The sequence below is a fragment of the Aythya marila genome, assembly GCF_965140915.1.
Source record: "Aythya marila genome assembly, chromosome: 2".
Lineage (NCBI taxonomy): Eukaryota > Metazoa > Chordata > Aves > Anseriformes > Anatidae > Aythya > Aythya marila.
In genome coordinates this window covers 52,659,699-52,685,904 of record NC_139043.1, presented here as the reverse complement: position 1 = coordinate 52,685,904, position 26,206 = coordinate 52,659,699, and the positions used below count along the sequence as shown (strand labels likewise).

Sequence of the window (26,206 nt, the reverse complement as noted above, 5' to 3'; positions counted from 1 at the left end):
GCTTGTATTTCCAGTCAGTTCTCACAGGCGGAGGCAACCCACAAAGCCATCGCGACAGAAAACCAGCAGTCAGCAACGCGCGAACGCAAGCCAAAGGAACTAAAAGTGACCTAAAAAAAAGGGGGCATTTCACCACGGCTGCGTTCACAGCTTTCTGTACAGGATGAGGACCTTGAGCCAGCCACTGTGTGGCAGGGAAGTTATGGTGCAGATCCCTAGTACACCTAAAATCCACACCTGGGCTCTCCGGTCTGTCTTGACCGCGGCCGATGCCAGTAGATACGGGGTTTGCCTCCCCCTTTGCATTCTTCCCCACGCACTGCAAGCTGAGTCGCCGCCGGCTGGTACAAAGGCCCAGTTTCCAGGGCAATTGGCAAAACAAATAAAGACAAGTTGCAAGAAGCTAAAAAAAAAAAAAAAGTGGATTTACTCAAAGCAGCGTCCTCCGCGCGCCAGGATGACAGCGTTATTTATGGGGGCACGCAAGAGCACAGAACAGGAGCAGATCTTAGCTGCGTCGGCACGGAGCTCGAGCTTTGCTTGCTGATGGACTTGCCTGTCCCAGCTTCGGCTGTACAGTCTCGGCAGCATACAGGAAAGCTTTGCAGAAAAAAAAAAATATATATATATACAAATAGCAATTTACTTCTCTCTGCAGCATCCCTTTTAGGAAAGCTGCAGCAGCAATTAACCACACACACCAGGGCTGACAGGCACATGCCATCTGAATGGGGGTAAGCTCTTAGGTATCTCTGCACTGCATAACTCTAACGAAGTTGAATCCTGCACGCATGATGTGGAGAAATAAAGGTACTGCCTTCAGCTCTCGAGGTATTTCCACTACCTGTAGTTTCAAGCAGATAATGTTCTGTATGAAAACCAACATCAAGCAAACCAAAGCCTCCCCACACCCTGTTTTCCTTCAGCCTAAGCACCGCAGGACTTGAGTTTATTAGGAGCTGTAATGCTACACACAAGTTTACCTGCCAAGCATCCTCACTGAATAGCCCTTGCCCATTTTCCAAGTGACAAACAGCTACAAGACAATACAAATTCACATCCCATTGTCAACAACCCTGAATACCTTCCTCTTCCCAAAAGCCCTTACATGCCAGAACACAAGCTGAAACGCTACCAAGAGCTTGGTAGGCATGTTAAATAAAACCATTAATCATTTGACGCCAAGTTAAAACATCCCGGTATCTCTAAAACATCTGCAACAGCCCGCATTAATCAGCACATTGTACGGAGTTACTGTATTTAGCTGTTGTATAGCTATGCACAAAAGATAATTTAGTTTTACAGTGCAAATGCCATCTGTCACATTGTCACAGCATGACAAGGTATCACATTACATATTAAACAGACAACACGCCTCGAAAATAAGGCCTATTTTCATGCCACGGTTGTCTTAGAGACTAAAGAACTGGGTTTTCACGGTAGTCACATAATTTAAAAAAAAAAAAAAAAAAAAAAAAAAATCTCTGGGATAAGAGATACCTATCTGCTTTTTTTTTTTTTTTTTTTTTTTTAGGTATGGATGTCATTAAAAATGCTATTTTCATCTCACTTGGTAATAAAGAACTACAGCAGTTTTCCATCTCTTAAAAAAAAAAAAAAAAAAAAAGAAAGAAGAAAAAAAGCAAAAAGCAGCCCACAGCATGCAGCAGTCATTGTTTACACCACATGATGCCCTGCATTGCCACGCTAATGGTGGTTAACAGCACGTGGGCTTTTCGGATGACAAGCCACTGGACATTAGGTTGATTGTGGTACATCAGAGAGCACACGCATCCAGGAGTGCTGTTGTGCCAAAATCTGTTAGCAAATAGCTTGCACAGGCCTCCTAAATGGCCGGGACAGGGCTTTCAGATGTGGATATACATCATTACTGTGGAAGCCAGGCAAGAATGACATTACAGCACAAGATGTTTTTGTCAGCTTGTCAAAAGACGAGATCACCAAAGAGAAGCGATTAAGTAACACAGGTTGAAAGAAGCTCCTTACTCCCATTACATCTCCGTCCAAAATCGCTATTAAGCAAGCGAAGACATTTATGTGACTTTGTTCCCTACGTATGAGCCACTCATCAAGCACCTGTTAGCATCATTAATTGAAATTACATTGTTCTGATGCTTTAACACAACTTCTTTATGTTCTGCTTTTCTTTGCCTTTAGGTTGCTGGTGTTTTTTTTGTGTTGGTGGTTTCTTTTTTGTATTAAACTGGTAGAAACAAGGACGTAACAGCCAAAAATGAACCTCATTTACTTCTGTTGGGAAACCACCCCAGGCCATAATACAACGCTCCGTTTTATTTATGAAATATGCATCTGGAAGAAATAAATAATAATAATAAATAAAGGAACCAACACTTGCAACATATTACCCAGAGAAAAACCTCACTCAAAGCCTACATTTCCATTATTTTATGTTTATAAAAAAAAAAAAAAATCCATTCAAAGGGACACACCTCGCTGATTAAAGACATTTCTCAGCTTGTAAGGACACAGTGAAAAATCAGACCACCTGTTTCCCCCAAGCAAGACACATTGACGCTTCTGGTGCCTTGTTTTTTTAATAGGACAGAATGGAGGTGATTAGCCTGGGCTCCACGGAGGTGTGGTCTGGACAAGTTTGGAAACAGGAATACAAAGCAGGGCAGGTATTTGCATCACAGGTGAAGAAGAAGCAAGCAATAATGCTCACTCCAAAACACTGGGGAACAAATAGGTTTCATCCTAAATCCTCTTCTCACAAATCAAAAGAGCTAAGCTGGAGGTAAAACCAACACATACCTTGCATTTCTGCACAACCCTCCATATTTAAAAAAAAAAAAAAAAAGAAACTCCAAGTGGTTGTGCTGAGTCCCAAAATTCAAGCACAAGCTGAGGCTGTTGGGGCTGTTGTGAATGAAGCAGAACAGAGGGGAGGAAAAGAGAGCTGATGGCAAACACTGCCAGCTGCTCCCTATCTGTTATATCGGTAGCATTGTGCTATCAAGCTTCTCCCAATTGCTACTGGAGCAGTGTGATAAGAGAAGAGTGGCAGCTTTTCTAATAAGTAGGTACCAGGCCGTGTAAAGGTCATAAGTTTTTGACAAACAGAAACAGAGTTAATTTTATAGTACTCTAAGCACTCGCTGCTGGCGCCGGGGAAACGAGCACTGTGTCCTCGTCCTGCGTGTTGCCAAGGAGCAGCAGCATTTGATGTGCACAGCTTGCAGCCCTCTCCGTCCCCCAGCCCCTCTTGGAGTGCCGGCTGCAATCAGAGAGCTTCAGAAGAGCAACAGGACTCCAGAGGCGAGGTCCTAGCTGTAGACTTCAGAGACACACTGCTGGAATAGGCACGGGAAAAACCATGTGCAGGTTAGGATGCAGGGAGCTGGACGCCTGTGTCCTGCTGTTGGCCCTGGACCAGGTCACCTCCACGCACTGCAGCTCACTCACCTGGAAGGTAAAGGTGGTGAGACCAACCTCAAGAGCCCGGAGTTGTCCAGACAGCACCATGTGGGATGAGGGGTCATGACTGAAATCCCTATGTGGCACGTGCCTCGTGTGGGTCTTGGCACCGGACAGAATGGCTTTATTTCTCCCCTAGGAGAACAAATGCCTCTTGATTTGCAGCTATGCCAAGGACATCTGTCCTACAGGACATCTCCTCTCCTGCTCAGTAATAACACATGCAATCTGGAGACAGATTAAATGCACATTTCATTCGAAATCACAGGCACAAGCAGGTCCACAGGAGTGATTTCCCTCTTTTCAGCGAAGGATATCAGTGATAGAAAAATGTGCATCATCACCAAGATAGAGCAAAGTCTGAGTAAGTTCTCAGGTATTAACAAAATCATCAGTGACATATGAATAAATTATTCTTTGTTCTTTATGCCAAAACCATCATGTCTTCTTTATCCTCTCTTTTCTGGGGAATTTTACGGCTGAACGGAGAACCAGTGGGGTAATATCCCACGAGAGGAGAGAGTAAAAGGAAACCCTCAGCGTGCCTGCGAAAGAACGTATTTCATTTTTAAATGTTTTCTGTCTTCCATTTGTGTTTGGCTTAAATCTATTTGACAGTTACTTGAAGAAAAGTTAGCGACTCCATTTCTAATGTGTTTTTGCCTGTTCTTTACAGGAAATCCCTCATATGAAGGAGAGCACATTTTAGGCCTTTGTCACCTACATGGAGCACGAGGTGAGGGCAATTTCTTCCCCTTCTGAATCACTTCTACAGACCTGTCTTAATTTTAAAATAAGTACCATTGTTTCACCAGTTATTTCCCACCCTCAGCATCACAGGGATATGCTTTTAGACTCAGTCTGAAAGTCTAGACCTTACCTCCTCTCACAGTCAAGCTTCCACTAGGAATGGGTGGACAAGGGAACAATAAATCCTCACTTCAAAAACACCCCTACCTTGGCACCGAGGGACGAGGCAGATTAGTAAAAAATAAAAAAAGCCATTCTGGTATTTTAAGTAACACGAGAGGGAAAGCTATGCCAAGAGCAGGTCTCTAGATAACAGCTATTCTGCACTAGAAAGAAAAAATTAGCAAATGTGTCTCCACAGAGTATAAATGAAGGAGGGAGAAAGAAGGTAAAGGCAAACACGCCAAAGCAAGGAAGAGCCTGCTAATTGGAAGAAAATATAACATATGAATGTGCAAATAAAACAACAAGGGAAATAAACAGGCATACAGTGTTTCACTGCTAGCGCTGAGTACGTGAGAGCCCTAAAGAGGAGAGACGTGCAGCTAAAACCAAAAGGCTTAGCACAGCTTGCATCTAGTCGTTCCAATTTCTAGGCAGCCCTCGCAGCCCGTATAATTTGAAAACAGCGTATCTGCGTGAAACTGGATACAGCAGCAACCCAGCATCGTGATTAACATTTGTTACACGCTTTTCCGCTAACGAAGCGTGGTTCCGAGGGATCTGCAGTGACAGCTTGGTGGAACGGGCCGGGCCCAGGGTCTCACAGCGGACGGCCGTGACAAAATGGCCGCTTCTCCAGAGGGAGCCATGTTCCTGGCTGCGGGAGGGCCACCAGCGGGTGCACCCGGTGCCAGCAACCTGCCTGGCCTCGCAGCCCCTTCTCCAGCAGCCCCCAGCCTGAAAGACAGGCGTGAGCACGCAGGCTGTGAGAGGAGGCAGCCTGAGTCACTTCTTTCATGGTCACATCGAATTTAATGGCCAAAGGGCTTCCAGGGCTTGACTTCTTACCCACAGCCCACCAGCCAGCCAAACGCCCGACTCCAGAAGGGAAAGAACTCTAACAAGGCAGAAGAAGAAGGGGGAAAAGGACGACAGAAGCGTCAGAAAGCCCTTTCGGGGAGGTTACCCTCCGCCTAATCGTCTGTAATTCTGCCCGTGTGTGACAAAAGCCGTGAAAGGCAAACGCTGAATGACATACTTCTAATTGCACAGTCCCACTTGATATTTTAACGCATGTCATTGAGGATTTGCCTTTCGCGACTTCTGCCAGCAGCACGGGCAGCCCTCCAGCCAGCCAGAAACTGCATTTTCCCTAACGTGACGCGAGTGCCGAAGATTTTCTTCGCTGCAAGAGCGCGGCACGGCCCTGGAACGCAGCAGCCACAATGGTCCCTGCAGCGAGTGGGGTGGGCACTGGGCCAGAGCTCCCCTCTCCTCCTTCTACTAACCACCTGAGCGGTGATATCTAAGTTTAGAGCAGCTGAATATCCACTGACTTTAGACACTAAGCAGGCCACCATCCCTTCCAGCTTCACAGCCAAGACTCCCTGCTGAAGGGCCAAGCAGCAGAGCATCCCCATCCCATCAGAGGATGGTGGGGAGGAAGGCTGCTCTCGCATATCTGCTCCCACCCTTGGCAACCACGCTAGTGTACAGCCCTGAGACATCCCTCAAAACCAGGAGGAAGGCGAGAAGAAAGTTATCTGAACAATTCTCAAACGTCTTTGTTTAAAGCCACTGGTTTCCTGAAGCACAACACCAGTTTTTATCCATAATCCCAGATTTCATCCACAATGCTCAGTGCCTCGCTGCTAGAAGAGAAAGGCCAACTCTTTCCAAGGCAAAACTTCTTCTGGGAGTGAGCCCTTCCCCTCGAAACACCATGCACCACTGATGTCTTCTCCTTTACCCAGAGCAGCTGCCAGGCATCTTAAAACACTAAAAAAACTAAAAACACCTGCATGACCTCCCCAAAATTTGGACTTTAAACTTTGGGGACTTGCTCCTCCTCACTGCTTTTACTTCTGGCCTTTTTTGTTTTGTTTTGTTTTAATTTTCTAGCTTAAAGATGCATTTCCTCACTTTCCTAAATTAAAGGTGGGAAGAGTGCATGTTGTGCTCGGGATGCTCTGCCGCTTCGCCTCAGCCCCCTGTAGCCCCTTTGCAGCGTTACTGTCAGGGGAGAGGAGGCTCGTGACAGTGACAGTAAAACGTTCAGACCAAGCATTGCAAACAAAAATCACAAGCACGATTTGAAAGCCTGACACAAGCAAACAAATCGTTCTGCCACCCACGTGCACGGGAGCGATGACATTTCACCTCTGCTTAAGTCCTCAGCCTTCGCCTGAGGTACGGATGGATCCCAGCGCGTCTCCTGTGTGGCACCAGCAGGGCTGGGAGGATGCTTATTCTCTACCTGCCGGGCATTGGGTGATGGAGAAAACACGCCGGGAGATCAAGCTGTAGCTGGGAGGAAGATGCTGAGGAGAAAGCGGAGCTCTCCCATGCTGCAGTGAGCCAAGGGAAGGTGAGGCGAAAAGCGAGGGGAGGCCAGGCCTGGTGGTCAGCTGAGCACCGAGGACCTCGCGATGGGAGCACGGGGCACAGCAAGAACGATGCAAGCTGCAGACACCAGATAGAGCATGGGTTAATTAAGACTCTGCTCTTAACTGGGGGACGACTTCTGACTGAGATCATTGCAGCTCTCTGAAGCATCAGCATGTGAAATGTCAGCGATGTTACAGCCTTCAAGGGAAGGCTCCTCACGTGTCAAGCAATTTCCATCTCTATTTCTAGTTGCCGAGACCAGCACCTTCACCTTCCTTTTGTGAGACCTACAGACACACCTTAGGGTGGTGGTAGGGGGAGTGCGAGCTGGGGCAGGAAGCCACAGGCTTGAAAACCTGATGCCGGAGAAAGGGCTTGTGAAGGCTGAGGAGACCTCCCACCACACCACCTCCCAGAGGGTTCGAGGAGATTCCACCTCCGTGAGATGTTTGGCTGCTATTAAAAAAGCTTTTTTGCTCAAGTTTTGGGGGCATCAGCAGGGGAAGTAAAACAATGTCAGCTGCTTTTTGACTTAATATAAACCTTGGAACAACCATCAGCAGACACTCAGACAATCAAGAATATAAAGCGATGCATGTCTAAGAACTTCATCTGAGCAAGAAAAGGAGGAAAAATATTATCCTGTCATTTTTAAAGAATACTGTTTTCTTCCCTCAAATTGGGAAACTATGAAGTGGGCAAGAATTGGTTGCACAGAATTTTCCTTGCATCCATTCACAATGTCATAATTTATTGCAATAATGATATTCATATTCACTGAATAATGATTCATAACCAAAAAACAACGAACCTTAGCATGTTTCTTGCTAGCCTCAGCATCAGAGAAGCAGAAGTAGGAGGTGCTTCCAACTGGACAGCATGGAAATACAGGGTGAAAACTGTAAGCAAGCTTTCAAAATAATACCTGAGAGGTTATATGCATGCTACAGTTCCTCACTGCCTTGCTACAATAAAACACACAAAATTGATTTAGGGCCCAAAGTACATTACTGGAATTCAAAGAAAACCAACACGACTCTATTTCAAGATGATGGGACAATAGTGAAGGAAAAACAAAAAGAAGAAAAAGGAAAAAAGAAGAGAAAAGAAGAAAAAACAAAGAGGAAAAAAAATGAAGGCTGCAATCCCTCCCTATGTTCACAGTACTCTATAAAATGCTGAGAGACGTACTAAACTGAAACAGTCGAGGCAACAGAAATCTTCCTGGAGTCAGAACGTCCCCTACCCTGCACGTCAAGGCATCTCTACCAAGTCAAACTCAAGTTGCAAGGACCCTTAAATGGCATTAATGCTTAGCACATGCTTCGCCCTTTGTGTGTTCCAACTGCTTCAAACTAAAGAACTCGCGCAGCAAAGAAACGGGAGAATAACTCTGCATGCCCTGACACGGGATGGGGTCTGCTCCAGCAGCCTGCTTGTCCCACCGCAGGGGAAGACGGCGTGTTTTACAACCCCGGCCCCATGCGGTGGGACGAGGCAGAAAGGACGGCGTCGGCCACGCAGCGGGTGCTGGAGCCGCCCTCCCAGCGGGGCGATGGAGCAGCTGGGGGAAGGAGCAGGGCCACAGGTAGGTCGCTCTGCCTCTTGGTAAAGGAGCCTCCATGGGGCAGGGGCCAAAGCCAGGGCCTGGAGAAACCCACAGTCTGCTCCAGGTCCTTGAGGAGCCAACAAACTCCTCGTGCTCTTCCCTCTTGGCACACTCAGGCACCCAGGTCAAGGCTGAGGTCCCAAGTGAAACAGCGTGGTCGCTCAGAGAGGCCACGCAGCAAGCACGGCAGTAAATGACAACAAAAACAGCCTTTTAAATACATACCCACCAAAAAGGAAAGAAAAAAAGTGCACTCTCATTTAATGGAAAAAGGAAAACAGATGACTGGATCCAAAGTGGTGAGCAGGATATGAGAAGGCAGAGCTGGGTTTTTGTTGTTTTTTCTTTACAGACATATAAAATCAAGAATGGCTTTGGCAGGAGCTGGATAGATAAAAGTGGACCACTTGTAAAGGAATGAGGTGGATTTTTTTACTTTTAATTCCTTTCTGAACTTAAAATCTGCCTTAGAGATATTATGGAAAACACTTTCAAGTTTAAAAAAAAAAAAGTCACTGGGGACATGAAGGCCTCATTGTTTTCCCCAAACTTTGTATGTCAACACATACACATGCATAAAATCCTTACCTCCCTTCTGAGACATTAAATCCACACAATATCTCTTGGAGAGGGTAAAAAGGAAATGTAGGTCAAGATGTTAAGATAGGGATTGCTTCTGAAAGATGAAAGCGTAAGAGGACTAAGCTTTCATTCCTTATGTTTCTTTGAGATTTCAAACAGAGTGTTATTTGATAATGGTTCCTTTCAGAAAATTGGAATTTAATATAGCTAATTATAAGTTAGAGAATTAATGTACAGTCAGTCCTCCAACTGAGCGGGTATACCATGCTGGTGCTTTTTACCAGCATGCCCCCAGTGCTTATTATAGATCTTTTCTCCAAATACTGAGGCCAATCTGCTCTCTCATTAGGCCGGATGGCCCAGGAGTTTGTGGGAGGAGGGAAAAAAATAGAAATCAATGATCTGCAGGGCTGTAATGCTGAGCCGCAGCAAGCAGCCTGGAGTTGTCCTCACAGCACGGCAAAATGCAGGAACAGACCCCACTTGGAAAGGGGAAAGCACAGAAAGCAGAGGACAAAGAATGGAAAACACAAGTAGCAGGAAGAGAAAAGCTCACAGAGAAACGGGAGAACACATTTTCCTGGTTCTGATTAGAAGGGTGGGAAAAGGACAAAACAAAAGCAAAGAGAGAGCAGGGGGAGTACTCCGAATTGTCCACTGCTAACATGGAAGTATTAGAGAATCATTTATCCTAGGAGCAATCTTAAGTTAAAAATCCTGACCTACATTTCATGGAAACAAAGAGGTATAAATAGGAGCATCCCTCTGAACACTCCTCGGCAGCGAAGGCAGCTACATTTGGACCAGGAACGGTTTTTCTGCGATTCGGAAGCGAGCCACGCATCGCTGTTTCAGAGCCCGAAATAGGTTTGAGATGCTCTATTTCTAGAGATGGCACAAAACGTGTTCGGCAACATCTGCTGCACACCACTGGTTAGTACGTCAAGTAACGCTGCACTTTGCATGGTCTTAAAACATGCGTAGTACTTGAGTGGGCTTTGGGAAGAAGGAATTTGCATCGCGGGAAGGTCTTCAGCCAACAAGGCTCTCGCAGTTTGTTTTTCACCACGGTTTCAGCCCAAAAAGTAAGCCAGCAGATTTCTTTCAGTTCTACAGTGGAGGTGTGAGCTCCTGCAGTGACGTCTCCTCGCCGAGTAAGGCACGAGCTCTGTTTCAAGGTCTCAGTCAGAAGGGCCATAACCAGTTTCTTCCTCCAAATGGAGGAAGAAACTACTCAGTCATCAGCTGGATGTGGGGAGAAGGGGCGCATTTGCAACTTTATCAGGAAAGATTTGTGATATGTTAGCAGACGAATTCCTCTGGAGTCGTACTCTTCTTTGGCATTCCCCCACCTGGGTTAGGGAAGGATGTTCCACAGGGAAAAACCCCACACCCTGGCAGAAGACACCTCTCCTCTCAGAGAGAATAGCACTGTTTTTTACATAAAACAAACAAGCTACAAGTGCAGCGAGGTCCTTCCTGTCACACTTAGAGCTTTAGGGAGCTGAAGTCTCTGTGACAAGCAGTACTTCTCCATTGCTTTTCGACCTTAGTGAAGAGAAGCAGTGTGCATGGATAGCACTCTCTCCATCAGTCCGCTCGCTGGTTCCTGCTGCCTGAGGAAGAACCTGGTGAACCTACTGTCAAGGAGGGAAAATAGTCACGGTTTCCATGAGACTACCCCAACTGAGTCCAAGATGATTTGAGAAGCTTTAAGTAGGGATTTAGTTCACAGTTACAATGTCGATCCAGCCAGATGGTAATCCAGCACCACCTCAACATCTAAGAAACAGTCTAAGAAAGTCTGCTTTTCAGGCCATTAGTGGCAGATGCCTAGAACTACAACAGAAAGAACGGGAGGTTTCTATGCCTTAACTAACGACCTATTTATCCTGTTTTATGAACAGAGTGCTTGTATATAATCCTCTACTATGCCCTGGATGCTAATCAACCTTCAAAAGACTTCACGTGCCAGTTTTATTGGAGTGTCTTCCACACCGCCATAAAGGGAACTTCATACAAATAGTCCTACAACCTGGGAGAGATCAACATCGGCTCATGGCTCAAAAACCTCTCTTTCACCAAGAACTCTTAACTTCTGGAGACTCTAAATATACAAGGACATCACTATACTGTGCAAAAGTGATCCATGAAAGAGTGCATTTAAATCTACAATTGTAAGTGGGCTGTGTTTATCTACTTATCTTGTCCTTTTCTATTAGAGAAAGTCATTGCTAGGCAAACGTAAACTGGCATGTGAAGTCCATCTCTGCAGGACAATGAGATAAGGCAAATCTTCTGGGACAGGCTTCCACCCGAATAACACTTGACAAGTAGTCCCTAACCACAGGGACCCCAGCTGCAGCTGCACAAACATCCATCTCCAATTGATGTAAGGGATGGGGAAGAGTAGTGACAACCTTGCTTCAAGATGATCTGGAATTCAAGCCACACTCTAACAACTTCTACCCTTTATTCATAGCTTCTACCTGAAGGCAATCTTTGCTGACCTCCCAAGATGTAGAGGCAGAATGACTAGGTAGAAAGCACTCTTTTATTATGCTGGCAAAAACTAAAATGCTCTTTGCTTACTGTCAAGTAGATTGTCACATTGCAGGGAAGTGCTGGGGCTCTTCCTGGAACCTTCCAGGATGGATGCACCATCAGAACCAGCAGAAGGGAGGGGAAATCGAGTCCTTCATGCACGCTGTGCAACAGAAACATGCTTCTCCTCACCACCAGCCCACTTCCGTATGCATCAATTTCAAGGCTCTGCACAACCCTCCTGCTTCATGCTGCCACGTGAGGCCAGAGCGTGAGAGCACGCACAAGGCTCTGAAACAAAATCCCAACATCACAGCAAGAGAGCAGGGGTCAGGAAAAAACAGTCGGGGATGAAATTCCTCTGTTCAGCCCTCTCCATCCACCCCACCTGCATCTGAAATGTTTCTGTACAACCAGGATGCCTTTTCCCAATGTCCTATTTGAGAGGACATGCTTCTACCACTGCCCTAACACCCTCTCGCTAGCTTTGTGACAACATTTCCTCTCTGAAGTAGAGGAAAAATTGTACTCCTCCACTTCTATCACTTTTAAACAGCTTTCAGGCTCTCCACGCACCGCAGGCACAACATAAAAACACTGGGGTGCTTAGCAGGCAGAGTAAGCAAAACACCTCTAAACAGGTGAGGGATAAGCAAAGGAGGAGAAAAATGTGATTAAATGCTGCTGTAGTCTTCAGGCATTACTCAGAGTGGCTGGCAGGGGCCACATCTTTTGCAGGAAAAGCGTTTTATCTCCTGGCTTCCCAAACTGTACCAGGTCAGCTGAAGAGGTTTCAGGAGTTTGCCAGCTCTGTCTCTCTGTGGGATCCTCAGCAGATTGCTCCAGCTGGGCTCCTTCCAGCTCTTCCCTTTTTCCATTTTAGCATATAGCTTGAATAAAGAAAACAAGATGAAGGCTTTCAAAGATAACGCAGTCTTTCACAAACAGATGCAGAACAAAGCACAGGAAATTCTGAGCAAAGTAAAAAATGAATGTTGTCTGCTCAAGGCTTATCTGGAACGAGTTAGCCTCTTAGTGGACAGATCTGAAACACGCCGACTGCGATTGCAGCGCTCGCTAATGGTCTGGGGAGAGGAGCAAACAGGATGAGTACGGGTGGAAATTCAACTGCCTTCAGCACTTGGAGCAGGCAACTCCTTTGGACGTACCGGAGGCAACACTTGCGAGTCAAATCTGTGCTCGGCTTGTCACTGTCATCCCCGCCACCTAAGCACACGGCTCGTACATCTGCAGCCATGAACGGACACCCCACTTCAAAGTATTCAAGTCATTTAAATCGAGAAATAAAGGACATCAAAGGCAGATTATAGAAAATGTTTATTCATCTGATCCTGGATACAAAAGCACATTAACTGCCTGTAATAAATCTGTGCTAGTCAGACACACACACACACCAAAAAAAAAAAAAGATACGTAAAAAAAATGCATGCACATTCATTACGACGTGGAGCGATCTGCTGTGACTGAACAGTAAACGTGCTAAGCTATATTTATTCTCCGGAAAACATTCACCCACAAACACCGAGAAATATCTGCTGTGTGATCGACGCCTCACCAGCATCGGTTATCGAAAGGCAGCAGCTAGTTCAGAATAGTTTCTGGGAGATTTTAACATCCAAAAGACCCCACGAAAACCAAACCAAACTGCAGAGGCATGAGCTCAGGAGCAGGCTGATAGCACAGGTTGTTTAGAGCAGTAAAACGAAGGTGACTAATTCTTGGGTTCTGTTGCTTAAAAAAGGAGACTGGTTTTCTAGCTTTTCACAGCAGAAATGCCACGTTCAAGTGTGGTTTGATGACTCAAGAGAACTCAGTATCAATCTGCTGAAGGTCCTGTGCCCGGGAACAGAGGTAATGGGGTGGTGTTTTTTTTGAGGTTGGGAGTAGGTGCACTGGCAACTTGCGGGAATACTTACTGTGCCCATCACTAGTTACAGCCATCTGTCACTGATCTCCACTTTTTCTTCTAAAACCACTTTACTGCCAGCGTTGACACGATAAGGTTTATGGCACGCATGACATCTGCGCTGATTAAACACAGCCTAATGGCCTTAAAAACGTCCTGCTGGACCAACGCTCGCAAACTGTTTTCCCTCTTTCAGACAGCGAGCCGTTTCTAAAACACCCCCCACGTCAAGCAAAAGCCTCTGTGGAGGTTATAAAGCCCTTGAAGACTGAAAGTCTTCTCTCTAACACTCTGGAAGTGTTAGATACAGTCTTGGACAAATACCACAAAGCTATACGGTAACAATAATTAACAAAAACCTTGTTCAAAGCTAAGCCCAGGCAGCCCTGAGCAAAAAACACAGCTCCTTAGGATTGTCCACACTAACTGCTCTACACAGCCCGTGCGTTTGACCAAAACTCCTCTCCACTTTGACTTGTGACATTATTTCCCATTGCACTGCTATTTTCTTAACAAAACAGAGCATTCTAATTCAATGACGGATTTTTCTTTCCCTGTTTCCTTACTGGTTACATCCCTCTTGTCTGTCCTTCAGACTGAAAACACCAGTTATTTAGTGCACGGTTTCCTTCTGCCATTCATGAGTAATGGGGTAGCAACGTGAGGACTGAAATTTAAACCCTCTTTCCAACCTGCAGACCTTTTGTCTCCACTGGAACATTTTAATCGACACTAAAATAATAATAGTGATGAACACTGGGCATCCGACAGACAAAAAAGGCCAAAGTATCTTTCTCCCCACTCCCATGCCTCCAGACAGGCGTTGTTTCTAAACAGAGAAGCATTTTGCTCACTTTTTCTGAGCACACCGCTGCATCGCTGCCTTCATCTCCACTTGGCGTCCAAATTTCACGCAAACAAGTTTCCATCCCCTCTGATCCGCTGGGCGAATCATACTATGGAACTCCATCATTTACGCTACCTTTAACAGCTGCTTAATTTTGATTTGATTTCTGTGCGAGCCACAAGCTGACTCTTCACCGCCTCTTGGTGCAACTCAACAGCTGGAGAAAGCTGCCAGCACCACCACTTCTTGTCTCAGAGGACTACCAGCAGGCTCTTCATCCGCCCCGACCTGCCAGAGTTTGAAGAATAATGCTCTAAAGAGGATCTGATCTCTCTGGTTCTCAACCCCCTCATAAAAGTCTAAAAAAAATAAAATCTAAAAAAAAAAAATAGTTAGAAATTTGAAATTCCTTATCTGCCAACCAGGGAAATGGTTGGTTTTGAGTACCAGGCACTGCATCTCACCAGAGAAAGTACCAATAAAAACCTATTTTTCCAGCAACTTCTGTATATTTTGACATAATGTTTCTAGAGTCAGCTCAAGTAACACAAGACCCGATGCATATCTTGGTACAGATCTGTACAGACTTAACATTCGTCAAAGAAGCCACTTCATGCGAGTTATGTCACGCTCATTTACAGAACAAGCAAACAGGAATTGACAAAGGGTCCAAGTTGTGACAGAGCTGCCAATTGTACAAGGTATTTGAGAAAGCGCTGTCCTTTCAGCTGTACGTGCCAGACAAAAAGATTGCCAGCCTAAATCCAGACCTGGAATTTTTATCACTGCAGAAAACTGACTGAAGCTGTTTGTTTGTCCACACTCAAGGGTGTTCTCTTTACTGCTGCTACAAACAGTAAACCCAAGGCAGCAGTTATGCAGAAATGACCCTGAATCAAGGAAAACAAAATTGCTGTCCCCTGGCTGGGGTTAAGGCAAAGTTTTATTTCACAGCCAACCCATGCAATGCATTTCACCACTACATCAGGGGTGCCTTTTTTGTTAGTTTGTTTAAAGATACCTTCTTCTAACTCCTACGACTGCGAAACGTTTTTCTCCAGTTTTTTAAGCTGCATCTTTCTTTGCTCCTGTTTCTGGCAACTGCTGCCCTTTCCAGCACTGAGGCTGCAGTTAGAGAAGATGTCTGCACCAGTCCTAAGGCTGTGGTTAGAAAACATGACCATGCCAAGTGAGCATCAGGTGGCACTAATCCCATCTCCTCCTCCAACTTTCAGTCAACATACACTGTACCCTCAGCCACTTCTGATCCCTTTCCTTACCTTACTTATTTTAGGCCTACAATAACTCAGTCTCCTGCAGACTGTGTATGCTCTTCTGCAGATAATTCGTTGCTTTTTGTTAATTTTCCACTACCTACAATTAAGAATATGCAGAGACGAAATTATTTTTGGAATTACTTCCACTAGAAATACACACAGGGACAACAGCAACTTTTTTTTAGGTGGCAGTGAAATGAAGCTTTAGGAAAATTAATTCTGCAGTTCCGCTGTTCCTTTCCCTTGTAGAAAAATGTCCACCTCCTATCTTTTAGGGAAAAGGCACGAGAAATTTTTCTGGCAGTCCTGCAAAATATAGAAATCACATGAACATGGGAGCACAACTTGGACATAACTGAAGAGCATAGAGAACACGCAGGGTGTAATTTGGCCTACGGAACTTTTATAAGCAGTAATGATGGAAAAGGCAAAAAAAAAAAAAAAAAAAAAAAAAAAGCCTGTGTCAGCTGATGAACAAGCAAGTCCCTGGCAGGCTCGAGAATGAATTCTGTTCTAAAAACAAAGAAAGGAAAAGAGATTTGGAAATTTTCAGCGGAGCCCAACCCCAACATCCTGTTATTTATTTGTTAATCTTTAAATTGACTTGACAGCAAGTACCGAAGTGAAAGTGATGTTGAGTGCCATGACAAATCTGCTCAAATGCGTATTTTCTGAACCTTTTAGTTGAAAACATCTATATTTAATCACAGTTTAAAAACTAGCCAAACAGGCTGCTTACGCTGAATGTAAAGGGAAAATATTGCAAGGTTGAAAGAGGTGTTTCTGTTTCTGTAAATGCATTTTTAAAATCCACTTACACTGACAAGGGTCCTTGGCACACTTACAATCTTCTACTAAAGCTTAGGAGAGGCAGACAGACAGACATTGCCTACTGTCAACAAATGCAATTTCACATCGCTGATGGAGTAAAAAGCTCCCTAGACAAACGTTAGCGTAAAACCTTCTCCCAATATTTAATTGAAGCCTTCAAAAATAAGAGAGATGAAGTTACTAGGTCTGAATCATCAAGAGCAGAGCCGTGCCCTTGGCCTGGAGAAGAGGTGGTCACCCCTCTGGCAGCTGCTGCCCCCCCTACGTATTTGGCTTTTTGCAAATAAGGCACAGCACTGAGCCGAATCTCCCAGCTTAGCTGTGTTTAAGCATCTCCACCATCTCTGTCGCAATTTTTATGCCATGCTTGGGGTACTGTCTACAAGGTTTCCCTTTCATATCTTTCCCAATGTTTTCTGTCTCATATATTCTACTTCCAAGGAGCTCATGTTTGCCACAAGTTTAATATCGCTGGCATGTTTGGAAATTGCCGTGACACCTTCTGTACAGCAGCACACTATATGCTTGAATAATTCTATTGTTTCGTTTGCTATTTCTTTCGAATTACAAAGCACCTTAAACCAACACGCAAACTTCTGCGCTTTCTCCATTTACGAAATGCCAACACTTCTGCATCACAAACTTCTTCTTTATCACCAGTTTCTAAAAATAAAATTTTAAATCTGTGTCATAAAACTTTGCTTTCTGATGTACTCTTCTGAGGGTACTGATTTTGTTCTCATAAAAAGAATGCAAGCGATAATTACAGCTTTTATTGCCTTTTTTTTTTTTTTTTAAACACTGTCTTATTTTTCATTCTAAGCTACGCAAGAAGAAAACTATTTCCCAGGGGAATTAGCTTTCCTCTTAGACAAGGATCTCTGAAAATTGGTTTCACAATTCCAAACACCAATCCCTATTCTTAAAATCTGAACGCAAATGACAGGCAGCAGTAATCAAAATCACTAAAGAGGTCCCTCTGGGTTTTCCAGTCTACGACCTTGTTTCCATAATCAGAGTTTCAGTATCCCATTTAGGGCTACAAAGGGTTTCCTGACAACCTACAGAGACATCTCCTTTGGATTTTATATTCCCAAGTACTGGAGAAGAATACAGCAAACAACGGCATACTGTAGGGTGGCATTCTGTACTCTGTGAATACCTGGAGCCAACATAAACATGCATGCAATACATCCACTGATACCACAACCAACATACACCCGATCTTCTTCCTCTGAAATCCTTCTGCTGGGGTAAGTAATAAAAAAATAAATAAATAAATAATATAAATAAATAAATAAATAAAACAACCAAAAAGAAAATAAGACTCAAGAAAGCAGAAACCCAGAGCAGGATGGAAAAGTAATGAGCAGCACAAACATATAAGCAAAAATTATCAGGTGAAAAGGGTATACAAAAAAAAAAAAAAAAAAGGTAGTACTGGGGAGACCTGCAAACACCCCCTTTTACTCCTCCCCCCAAAGAAAGAAACTCTACTTTATTCATAATTAAATAAGTAAAAGGGATTCAGGCACAAACTGTGCAAGACTGCCTTCAGGATAACAGATATCTTTAATTGTGAGTCAGGGACTGCCAAGTTATTATAACACAGTTAATCTCCAAAACTCATTTGAATTCCTCCATTTTGTTTTATTAATTTCAGCAGTCCGCATTATTCTGCCTGGAATTTAATTGTCTCTGTGCCACCGCTGGTCCATCTTCGAGCCTGCAGAAACTTGAGCACAGAGAAGGCTCCTATTAACGGGCTCACCTCTCAACGTTTCAACTGAACTTGCTTTTCACACTTATCAATTAAAAAGGCACCACTATTCCAGCTGCCAAATCGTTAACTGTACCTCTGTACTCAGCAGCTGAAACACTATTGATAATAATTTTCACACAAGTTCAACCGTGGCTTGGAGAACACTGGCCAAACAACAGTTGTAGCATGTTTACGCAACATCAGCCACTCTGAATCTGCAAAAACTCTTTAAATACACCAGTTGCAAGGGGCTAGTGGATATTTTACCTTCCTCTATTACCAGAAGCCAGTACTTTCTAAGGAAACAATTAGAGATTGCAAGCTTGTAAATAAACATAAGGGGATGACAGTTATAAAGCCAGAACAAACAAACTCTGCCTACAGATGGTGGCACCAAGATCAAACTGTGCAGTCCTCTGAGCTCTCAGAAGTACACCAGACCAGGCTCTTCTTCCACCTGCAGCACAGAACTCAGAGCTTGAAGCAGGGCCCTTCCTCCTCCTCCTGGAAATGGTTAAATTTGCAAGGTAATGGAAGGCAACCTGTAATTCAATTCTCAACAACTGGAGGAGCAATACCCTTTAAAGGTCACTAGGGACAGCAACAGGGTCGTGCAGCACAAACCCCAAAATGGATGCAACCTTTAAAAGCTGGGGTAAGGAGGGAGGAAGAGGAGGACATTCAGAGTGATGGTGTTCATCTTGCCAAAAAACCATCATACATGACCAGCCCTGCTTTCCTGGAAGGGGCTGAACACCCACCTGCTGATGGGAAGCAGCAAATGAATCCCTTGGTTGGCTTTGTTTGTGCACACAACTTTTGCTTTACCTAATAAACCATCTTTCATCTCAACTCATGAGCTCTTGCACTTTTAGGTTCCAATTCTCTCCCACATCCTACCTGGGGAGAGTGAGCTGTGTGGCACTTAGATGCCTACTGGGGTTAAAACCACAACAGGAGGCATGAAACACATTTAAATTATTTCAGCAGATCTTTTTTCCCCCACAAGAGCAATGGGTGCTGAATATTAATAAATGTTTCTTTTGAGAGATTTCATTAACTGCAATAGTACCTTTTGGAGTAACACACAAGAAACGCTGGTTGTGGTCTTCATACTGAGCAAAGGACATGTGCAAGGAAATGTTTTGTTTTTTTTTTTTTTGTTTTTTTTTTTAACTCTAACAGTATAAAATCATGAATCTAAGGTTAACCTTGAAATTACTGCATTCTCCCAAATTTAAAATAGCTTGGTATGTTCTTAGGATGACCTGCTTTTTCCTCTGTCCACAGAGACGTGTGGATTTGAAAATACATAGCTATGTTTTTTTCAAAAGATGTAATGAGCAAACTCCATGTTTTAATAGATTTTCTTAATGTCACTACACCATACCAGTCCTCCTCCCTTTTGCAAAGCTCTCCTCTATATTATGACACACGCTCTTCCAAATATTAGCGGATAAAAAAAAGCTTTTGGTCAATGATGTTGAAACAGAGCTGTTCTGAGAAGGGACATTTAACAAATCAATTAACAAACAGAAGGAGTGAAACAGAATATAATTCTATCTCAAAATAAGTAAATAAGCGAGCAAGCCAAAACCCCCACAGAATTGATCACCTACTTTCATGAAGAAGCAAAAGCACCAAACAATATAATCCTAAATGTGAGAGGCAAGCTCTGAAGATGTGAGCCATGCCATCACCAGAGGAAGCCTGTGGCATATTCCACGTCTGGTACCTGCATCCCTGCAGCATTCCCAGCCAACTCACTTTTCATCTAAGCTGCCTTTGGAGAAACTAGACACCATAAAAACCTCAGTCATCCTGTAACCTGGCACGCCATCAAAGCCTCCTAACACACAATTACTGTGCTTCACGCCTTTAGACTTTTTCCTTTGACTAAACAAAACCCCCACAATGGAATAAGAAACTTTCCAAGAGAAATTGTGTTTGACAGAAGATCAATGATGCAGAGGTGTTTGAGGGGGAAAAAAAAGCCAGCACTGTTTTGTGTACACCTCCAAGCTTATTAATGGCTTGCTGCTAAAGCTGGATGCCCCTTCCCATCAGATCAGCATTTGATATTATTACTGAACTCCGAAGTCTGAGGTCTTCTTTAATCACGTTAAGGAGTTTGCAATTGCTTACGCAATACAGCAACGTTATCGTGCTGCCTGCAGTTATTCAGCCATTCCCCCAGGTTTTTGCCTCGTCGGCAATAACACTCAGGCAAAACACGGTGAAATTTGACTCACCGTGTCAAAAACACAAGCTACGTATAAATATGAATAACCTACCCAGTAAGCACCCAGCTGCTGCTTTAACGCGTTAGCGCATGTATAATTATACACACGCTTAAAAGGAGCCGCCATAAACTTCCATAAAGAAACAAATAAGCTCTTGTGAGTGAAGAGAGAGCCGTAAGCCTGCTCAGAAACCTGAATCCTGCTACTCATCGCTTTCAAGGCTCAAGCCAGCATGACAGAGCCTTTTCAAGAGGGGGTCCTATGTCAGTGAGTCAATCTGAAAGAGGCGCGCTCTGTATTCACCTCTAAGAAACACAGCTTTTTTTTTTAAGCAAGATGTAAGGGGAAGGGATGAGAAACAGATGATGATAATAATAATAAACAACAGCAGCAGCAATTGGACAGTGTCAAAGGATTGCGGAAATCAAATTAAACTCCTTTAAAGCCCCTATCATACAGGTTTTTCTGCATTTCCTTATAAAACCTTTAAACTCCCTGAACAACTGAACTGCAGGAAGCCGACGTCCCCCTGTGTACGTCCTCAGCCCCCACAAATCTTTTTACACGGGTCCAAGGTCACTTCACCTCTGGGCACAGCACAGACCAAGACCTCTCCAGAGTTACTGGTGCTGGTTAGGCAGTTTCTTGCACACAAGTGGCACAGAACAGGCAGGTACATTCAAGATAACTTATTCAGACCATTTCCATTTTTCTGTTCACAAATTTTCACTGCATTTGTAAGAAATCAATCACCTTTAAATGGACACCTTCTCTGTTGATGTATTTGGTGCATTATTGAGCAGACAGACCAGAGGAGCCTTCTACCAAATAGCTTTGCCCTTGCCCTGGCCTCCTGCCCACCACCTACCCTCCACCCTGATCCCTATCTACATCAGTTCACCAGAACCAGAAACGCATGGATTGCTCAAACCAGGCATTTTAAGCGCTTCAGAAACAAGTTCTGCGTAGTTCAAAAGGGCACAGTGCACGCCAGATGGTACGCCGGTCTACTTCCTCGCTACAGCAAAGAGCTGCATCCGAAACAACTGCATCCTTGCAGCGATACCAGGGAGGCAGCTTACCGTTCACTGCCTTGAGGCTTCCGCTAATGCCATCGCCATGTTGCCGCTTCTGTGCGTTCTTGAACTCCTTCAGAGATAAATAAAGGACCTTCCGCACCACCCTCTCCTCTGACCAGGGAATCCCATCGCTGTCGTCCTAAAGATGGAAGCAGATCGGAGACGTTAAGTGCATGCATCAGGAAGAACGACGACTAAAAAAACAAAACAAACAAACAAACAAAAAAAAAACAAACAAAAAAAAAAAACCAACAAACAAAGCCCCAAAACCTAGAGCTAGACAGATTACAGAAAAATACTGGGTAACAAAATGCAACCTAAACTCAAGAAGCACTAACACAGAACAGAAACATAACCATCATCATCGAATCAGACCATTAGTCCCTCTAATCCCTTACCCTGCAAACAGCAGTAGCTGTCTACTAGGTGTTAGACAACAGGTAAAAATTCATTTGTTAAAATTCTCATAATGAATCCCTCTGCCTTACGGATAAATTTATCACAACCAGGAACTGCTCTTCCAGACAAATAAGAGAAAGGGAAAAAAAAAATAAAGATAAAATTAATTTCCGTGTTGCATGAAACTCAGTTCTGCGAACCAACCTTTCTTATGGCCATTGTGGCCTTGTTTTGTGCCCCTTGGCTTAGGATTTTTGCATACTGATACTACATTATTGGTTCTCTGGTTTGGTGATTTATATTTATTGCAGCATTACAATGTCGCTGATAACAATGAAGTTATTCTGAATTTATCTCAGTGTAAAGCCAAGTGGAATTTGGCCCATGGGGCATATGTTTTCCACTTCATTTTTAGAAGACAAATGCTATATTGTCAAAAAGAATACTAGCGTATGTCATATTTAGTACTTGCTTTACTTAAAAGATTAATTCCCTGGAAAAGCATTTCCCTAAAGCCTTTAGCATTCAAATAAATTAAGTCAGCAAATTGATATAAAGACATAAGTGAAATCAGGTGCGTCTTTTTCTTTCTTTTTTTTTTTTTTTTAAATGTATATCACATTTTCATAAGCCCTATTATTATTATCTCAGTGCCTTTAATACCGTTATTTGAGCATTCTGGTTCTTGAATTCCTCAAAGACTACATCACTGACAAGAAAAAAAATTATGTTTCCAGGCAGGACTTGTTTAGGTAAGCGTACCACAGCACACTGCCACACAGCGCTGGAAAACCACAACACCCACATTAGCTGTCCACACCAGGCAGCAAGAGAGTTTACACTATCCCGTGTGTAAAAGAAGTAACCAACGCGACCAATTTTTAAAAAATAAACTTAGTTTAGGGTGCCCATCGATAGCTCTTCTTTTGCTCCTCTAGCACGACGCTAGCATTCAGCTGCTGAACTGTGATCAAAAACATTTTTCCCCCCAACTGTACAACAAATTACTTGGGGAAAAAAAAAAAAAAAAAAAAAAAAAAAGGACAAAACAATGATTGCAGTGAAAGCAGTTACCATTTTGGCAGCTGGATGTGCATTTTGCATTAGGGAGCATAGAGCTCCCACACTGACCAGCACTGAGCTATGCCCAGAGAGCTTTAGTGCTTAGGGACCTCCAGGCCAAGAAAGCTTGGTAACTGAACATCCATGGCAAAGGAAAAAGAAAAAAAAAAAATCTCCAGGTAGGAATTTAAAATGGACTAGTACATCCTGTTGTTTTGTCAGCAGAGCTGACAATTTGTATAAAACAAACAACTTTGGCTTGCCATTTTGCTGCCAACACAACTTCAGCCCTAACCAGAATGGATGGTGGATATGGATGGTCACAGCTTGCTCGATTTTAACAAAAGTTGCCCAGGAGGCAACATTTTTGTTACCATAGGCTGGTAGGTACTGAAAGAAAACCAGGAAAGGAAACCCATCTGCAAAGAGCGCCTAACAGCAGGGGCCTAGCTGGCCTTCACACATTTCTGGTTTTACAACAGATTACGAGGTAACTACTAATTGAATCCTTAAGGAAACCGTGCTTGGTTTGGAAATATGTGTAAGCATCTGTGGCATTTATTTGTCCACGTTATCGACGTAAGCCTGAGGACGCCTCTTGCTCCCTTCATGTGTATTTTTAGAAAATTCTTTACAGAAGGGGCAGCAAACATGAGGACAAGGATTAACCACCCTCCGGCCGTTCACCTGAGGCCCACGTGAGGCACACAGAAAGCCCCGACAAGAGGAACCACCCCCCTCACCCTGTGTTTTTATGCACTTTAAGCCAGGGAGACAGAAGAAATAGGCTTGTAATTCTCCAGTCCAGAACACATACACTATATACTGGAAGACGTGCTGCCTTTCTCAGCCTCTGCCAGCCTGAGGTGTCTCCCCACAAAACACCAGGCCTACCCCAAAATGGGGGAGCCACCAACAACCACCGCTCCTTCACCTCTCTGGGAGCATTCCCCCAAAGTGCCCGTTCTCTGGGCACTCACTGACCAGGTGGCAGCAGGGACAAGTCACCTTTGGAGGGCACAACTGAGTCCCTGGGCCACGCTGGTTGCAGCCTTCACTCAGGAGGCAAGGAGACGACCACCACACGAGAGATTTTACAATCTCCTTTCAGCCACCTTCCTGAAATATTTCTGTAAACAGCCCAAGGTCATCTCCCTCTCCCCAGATGTGTGTGTGAAAGGACAGCATGTGGCCGGCACCTGATTTCTGGAGGGACAACACAACCTCCATGGTGCCTGAAGAAGGGCCGTGGTGTCACCAGGAGATGGGAACAAAGACCTCTTTCGGCAACCCCTGAAGTGACGCAGCCACATTTCACAGTGCTCCCAAGTTGTGGGGCTGCAAAACCAGGGTGAACCATGTCGGCCTCATCCCCACATCTGTAAGAGCAGCGGTCTCAACACAACTGTTTACAGAGGAGTCTCTCCACATCAGAGCCTCTGCCATCCCAGCCATGCCGAGGCTGCAGTCTCCATCCTGCTGACGCCACTTTGTTGTGGGCTTTCCCAGCTCCCATTGCCCAGCCCGAAAAAAGACCTCAAGCTCTCCAACACTGTGTTATCCAAGGTCAGCAAAATAAGGGGCTAAGCCAGTGCCAATGCCCACATTTATGTGGCTCCATACGTAGCAGCAATAAAAATCTTTCACAATCATCGACTGCATCACCCCTCTAGCGTGCAGCACAAAAGCAGCCACAAGCCGGAGAGCAGCTGACTCGGCACCCAGCTGGGCTCTTGCAGAGAAGCAGCTCCGGCTCCCGACACGTTTAACCATAATTACATGGGTCAGATCGTCTCTGCCTCGCCACACCACCGAGGGAGAGCCACAGCGCGCCCTGCTCCACGCTCCCACAGCCAGCTGGAAGAGTTGCCTCACCGCAGCAAAGCGACGCGCGTGCACCCAGAACTCTTCAGAAATACCCTCAAGTAAAAGCCTGGAGCAATTTAATGTATGTAACTTCCCCCCATAAAAAAACATCACCAAAAAAAAAAAACAAAAAAACAACAACCCTCAAAGGGACTGACTTGATCGCTGCCTTTAAACATTTCCACAGGGAGCAGAAATTTGATAATAGATGGCTCTCAACGCTGACAGAGAAGGGTATAATATCATCCAACAGCTGGAACTCGAATTCAGAAAAATTTAAGTTGGAATTACAGAACAATTTCTTTAACTGTGCAAGTAATTAGACACTGAAACAACTTATGGGGAACCAATGGATTGCCTGTTATTGACTTAGACCCAAAAAAGCACCAAATAGCATCTTAAACAGTATATTCATCACTGCAAGCTCATAGCTTTTGTTGTGCAGGACAGTCTAGATTTTTACCTCCTGGTTTGGTTGCAAGATTAGCTCATAGACTTGATATTAAAAAAAAAAAAAAAAAAAAAAAAAAAAAAAAAAAAAGGAAGAAAACAACCAGGTAATAAACCCTGGGGCAGAATTAAAAAAGAAAACTGCATCATTTCCTTTAAACTTCTAAAAAAAAAAAAAAAAAAAAAATCAACCATGCCACCTTCTTTGTTATGCCATTTCTGGGAAACTGCATGTCGTACATTTATATCTGAACTTCAGCTAGCAGGGCAGCCAAGTGACAGGTCAGCAAGTTCAATATGAGGGGACGGGCATGAGCACAACCTCCACTGACCTACGTGGTATGCTCGTGCACAGGACTCTGTTATGGATGGCAGGGCAGCCCTCTCTGTCCAGCCTGACTGGGAGCTTGCCTCCAGCTCCACGGCTTCAGAGATGATGTATGGAGAACAGCATCTCTACAGACTCCTAATGTGGGAAGAACTCTATATATCTGTGTGTTTTTACTATACACATATTAAATGTGTAAAATACTTAAGACATATAACACTCATATATATATTTTAGTGTATATATATAAATATGTATGAATTAATATATAATACACATAAATATAACTATAGAAATGCACATATAAATAACATTAATCAATATGTATGTGTGTACATCTGAAACAGGATCAAAATGTGTACTACCCATATCTTTCACCCTTCACCTACTGCTTGGCATCTGCCCACTGCAGCTCAGCTGTCTATCTCGTGCACGTGGCCTGCATGCAGCCTTCCTATTTCTGAAGTTAACCCCCCAAAAAAGACAGGAGAGGCAGGCCTCGTGCCACCTCCCGGGCAGGCGAGGTGTCACCCTGAAGCAGCATGCACTGTAGTGTGCTGTGCTGCTCCGCAACGAGCATCCTGAGCACATGCATACACATGACACACGTTTCTCCATTCATTCATCACCAGGTATCACAT

At 44.2% G+C, this 26,206-nt stretch overlaps 1 protein-coding gene across 1 annotated transcript in view; it reads right to left on the bottom strand.

Moving 5' to 3' along the window:
• JARID2 (jumonji and AT-rich interaction domain containing 2) overlaps positions 1 to 26,206 on the bottom strand; it is a 203,632-nt gene that overhangs the window by 93,515 nt on the left and 83,911 nt on the right. Inside the window, 1 exon segment of the mRNA XM_082753912.1 lies at positions 21,464 to 21,599. Coding sequence (XP_082610038.1) covers positions 21,464 to 21,599 — 136 coding nt within the window.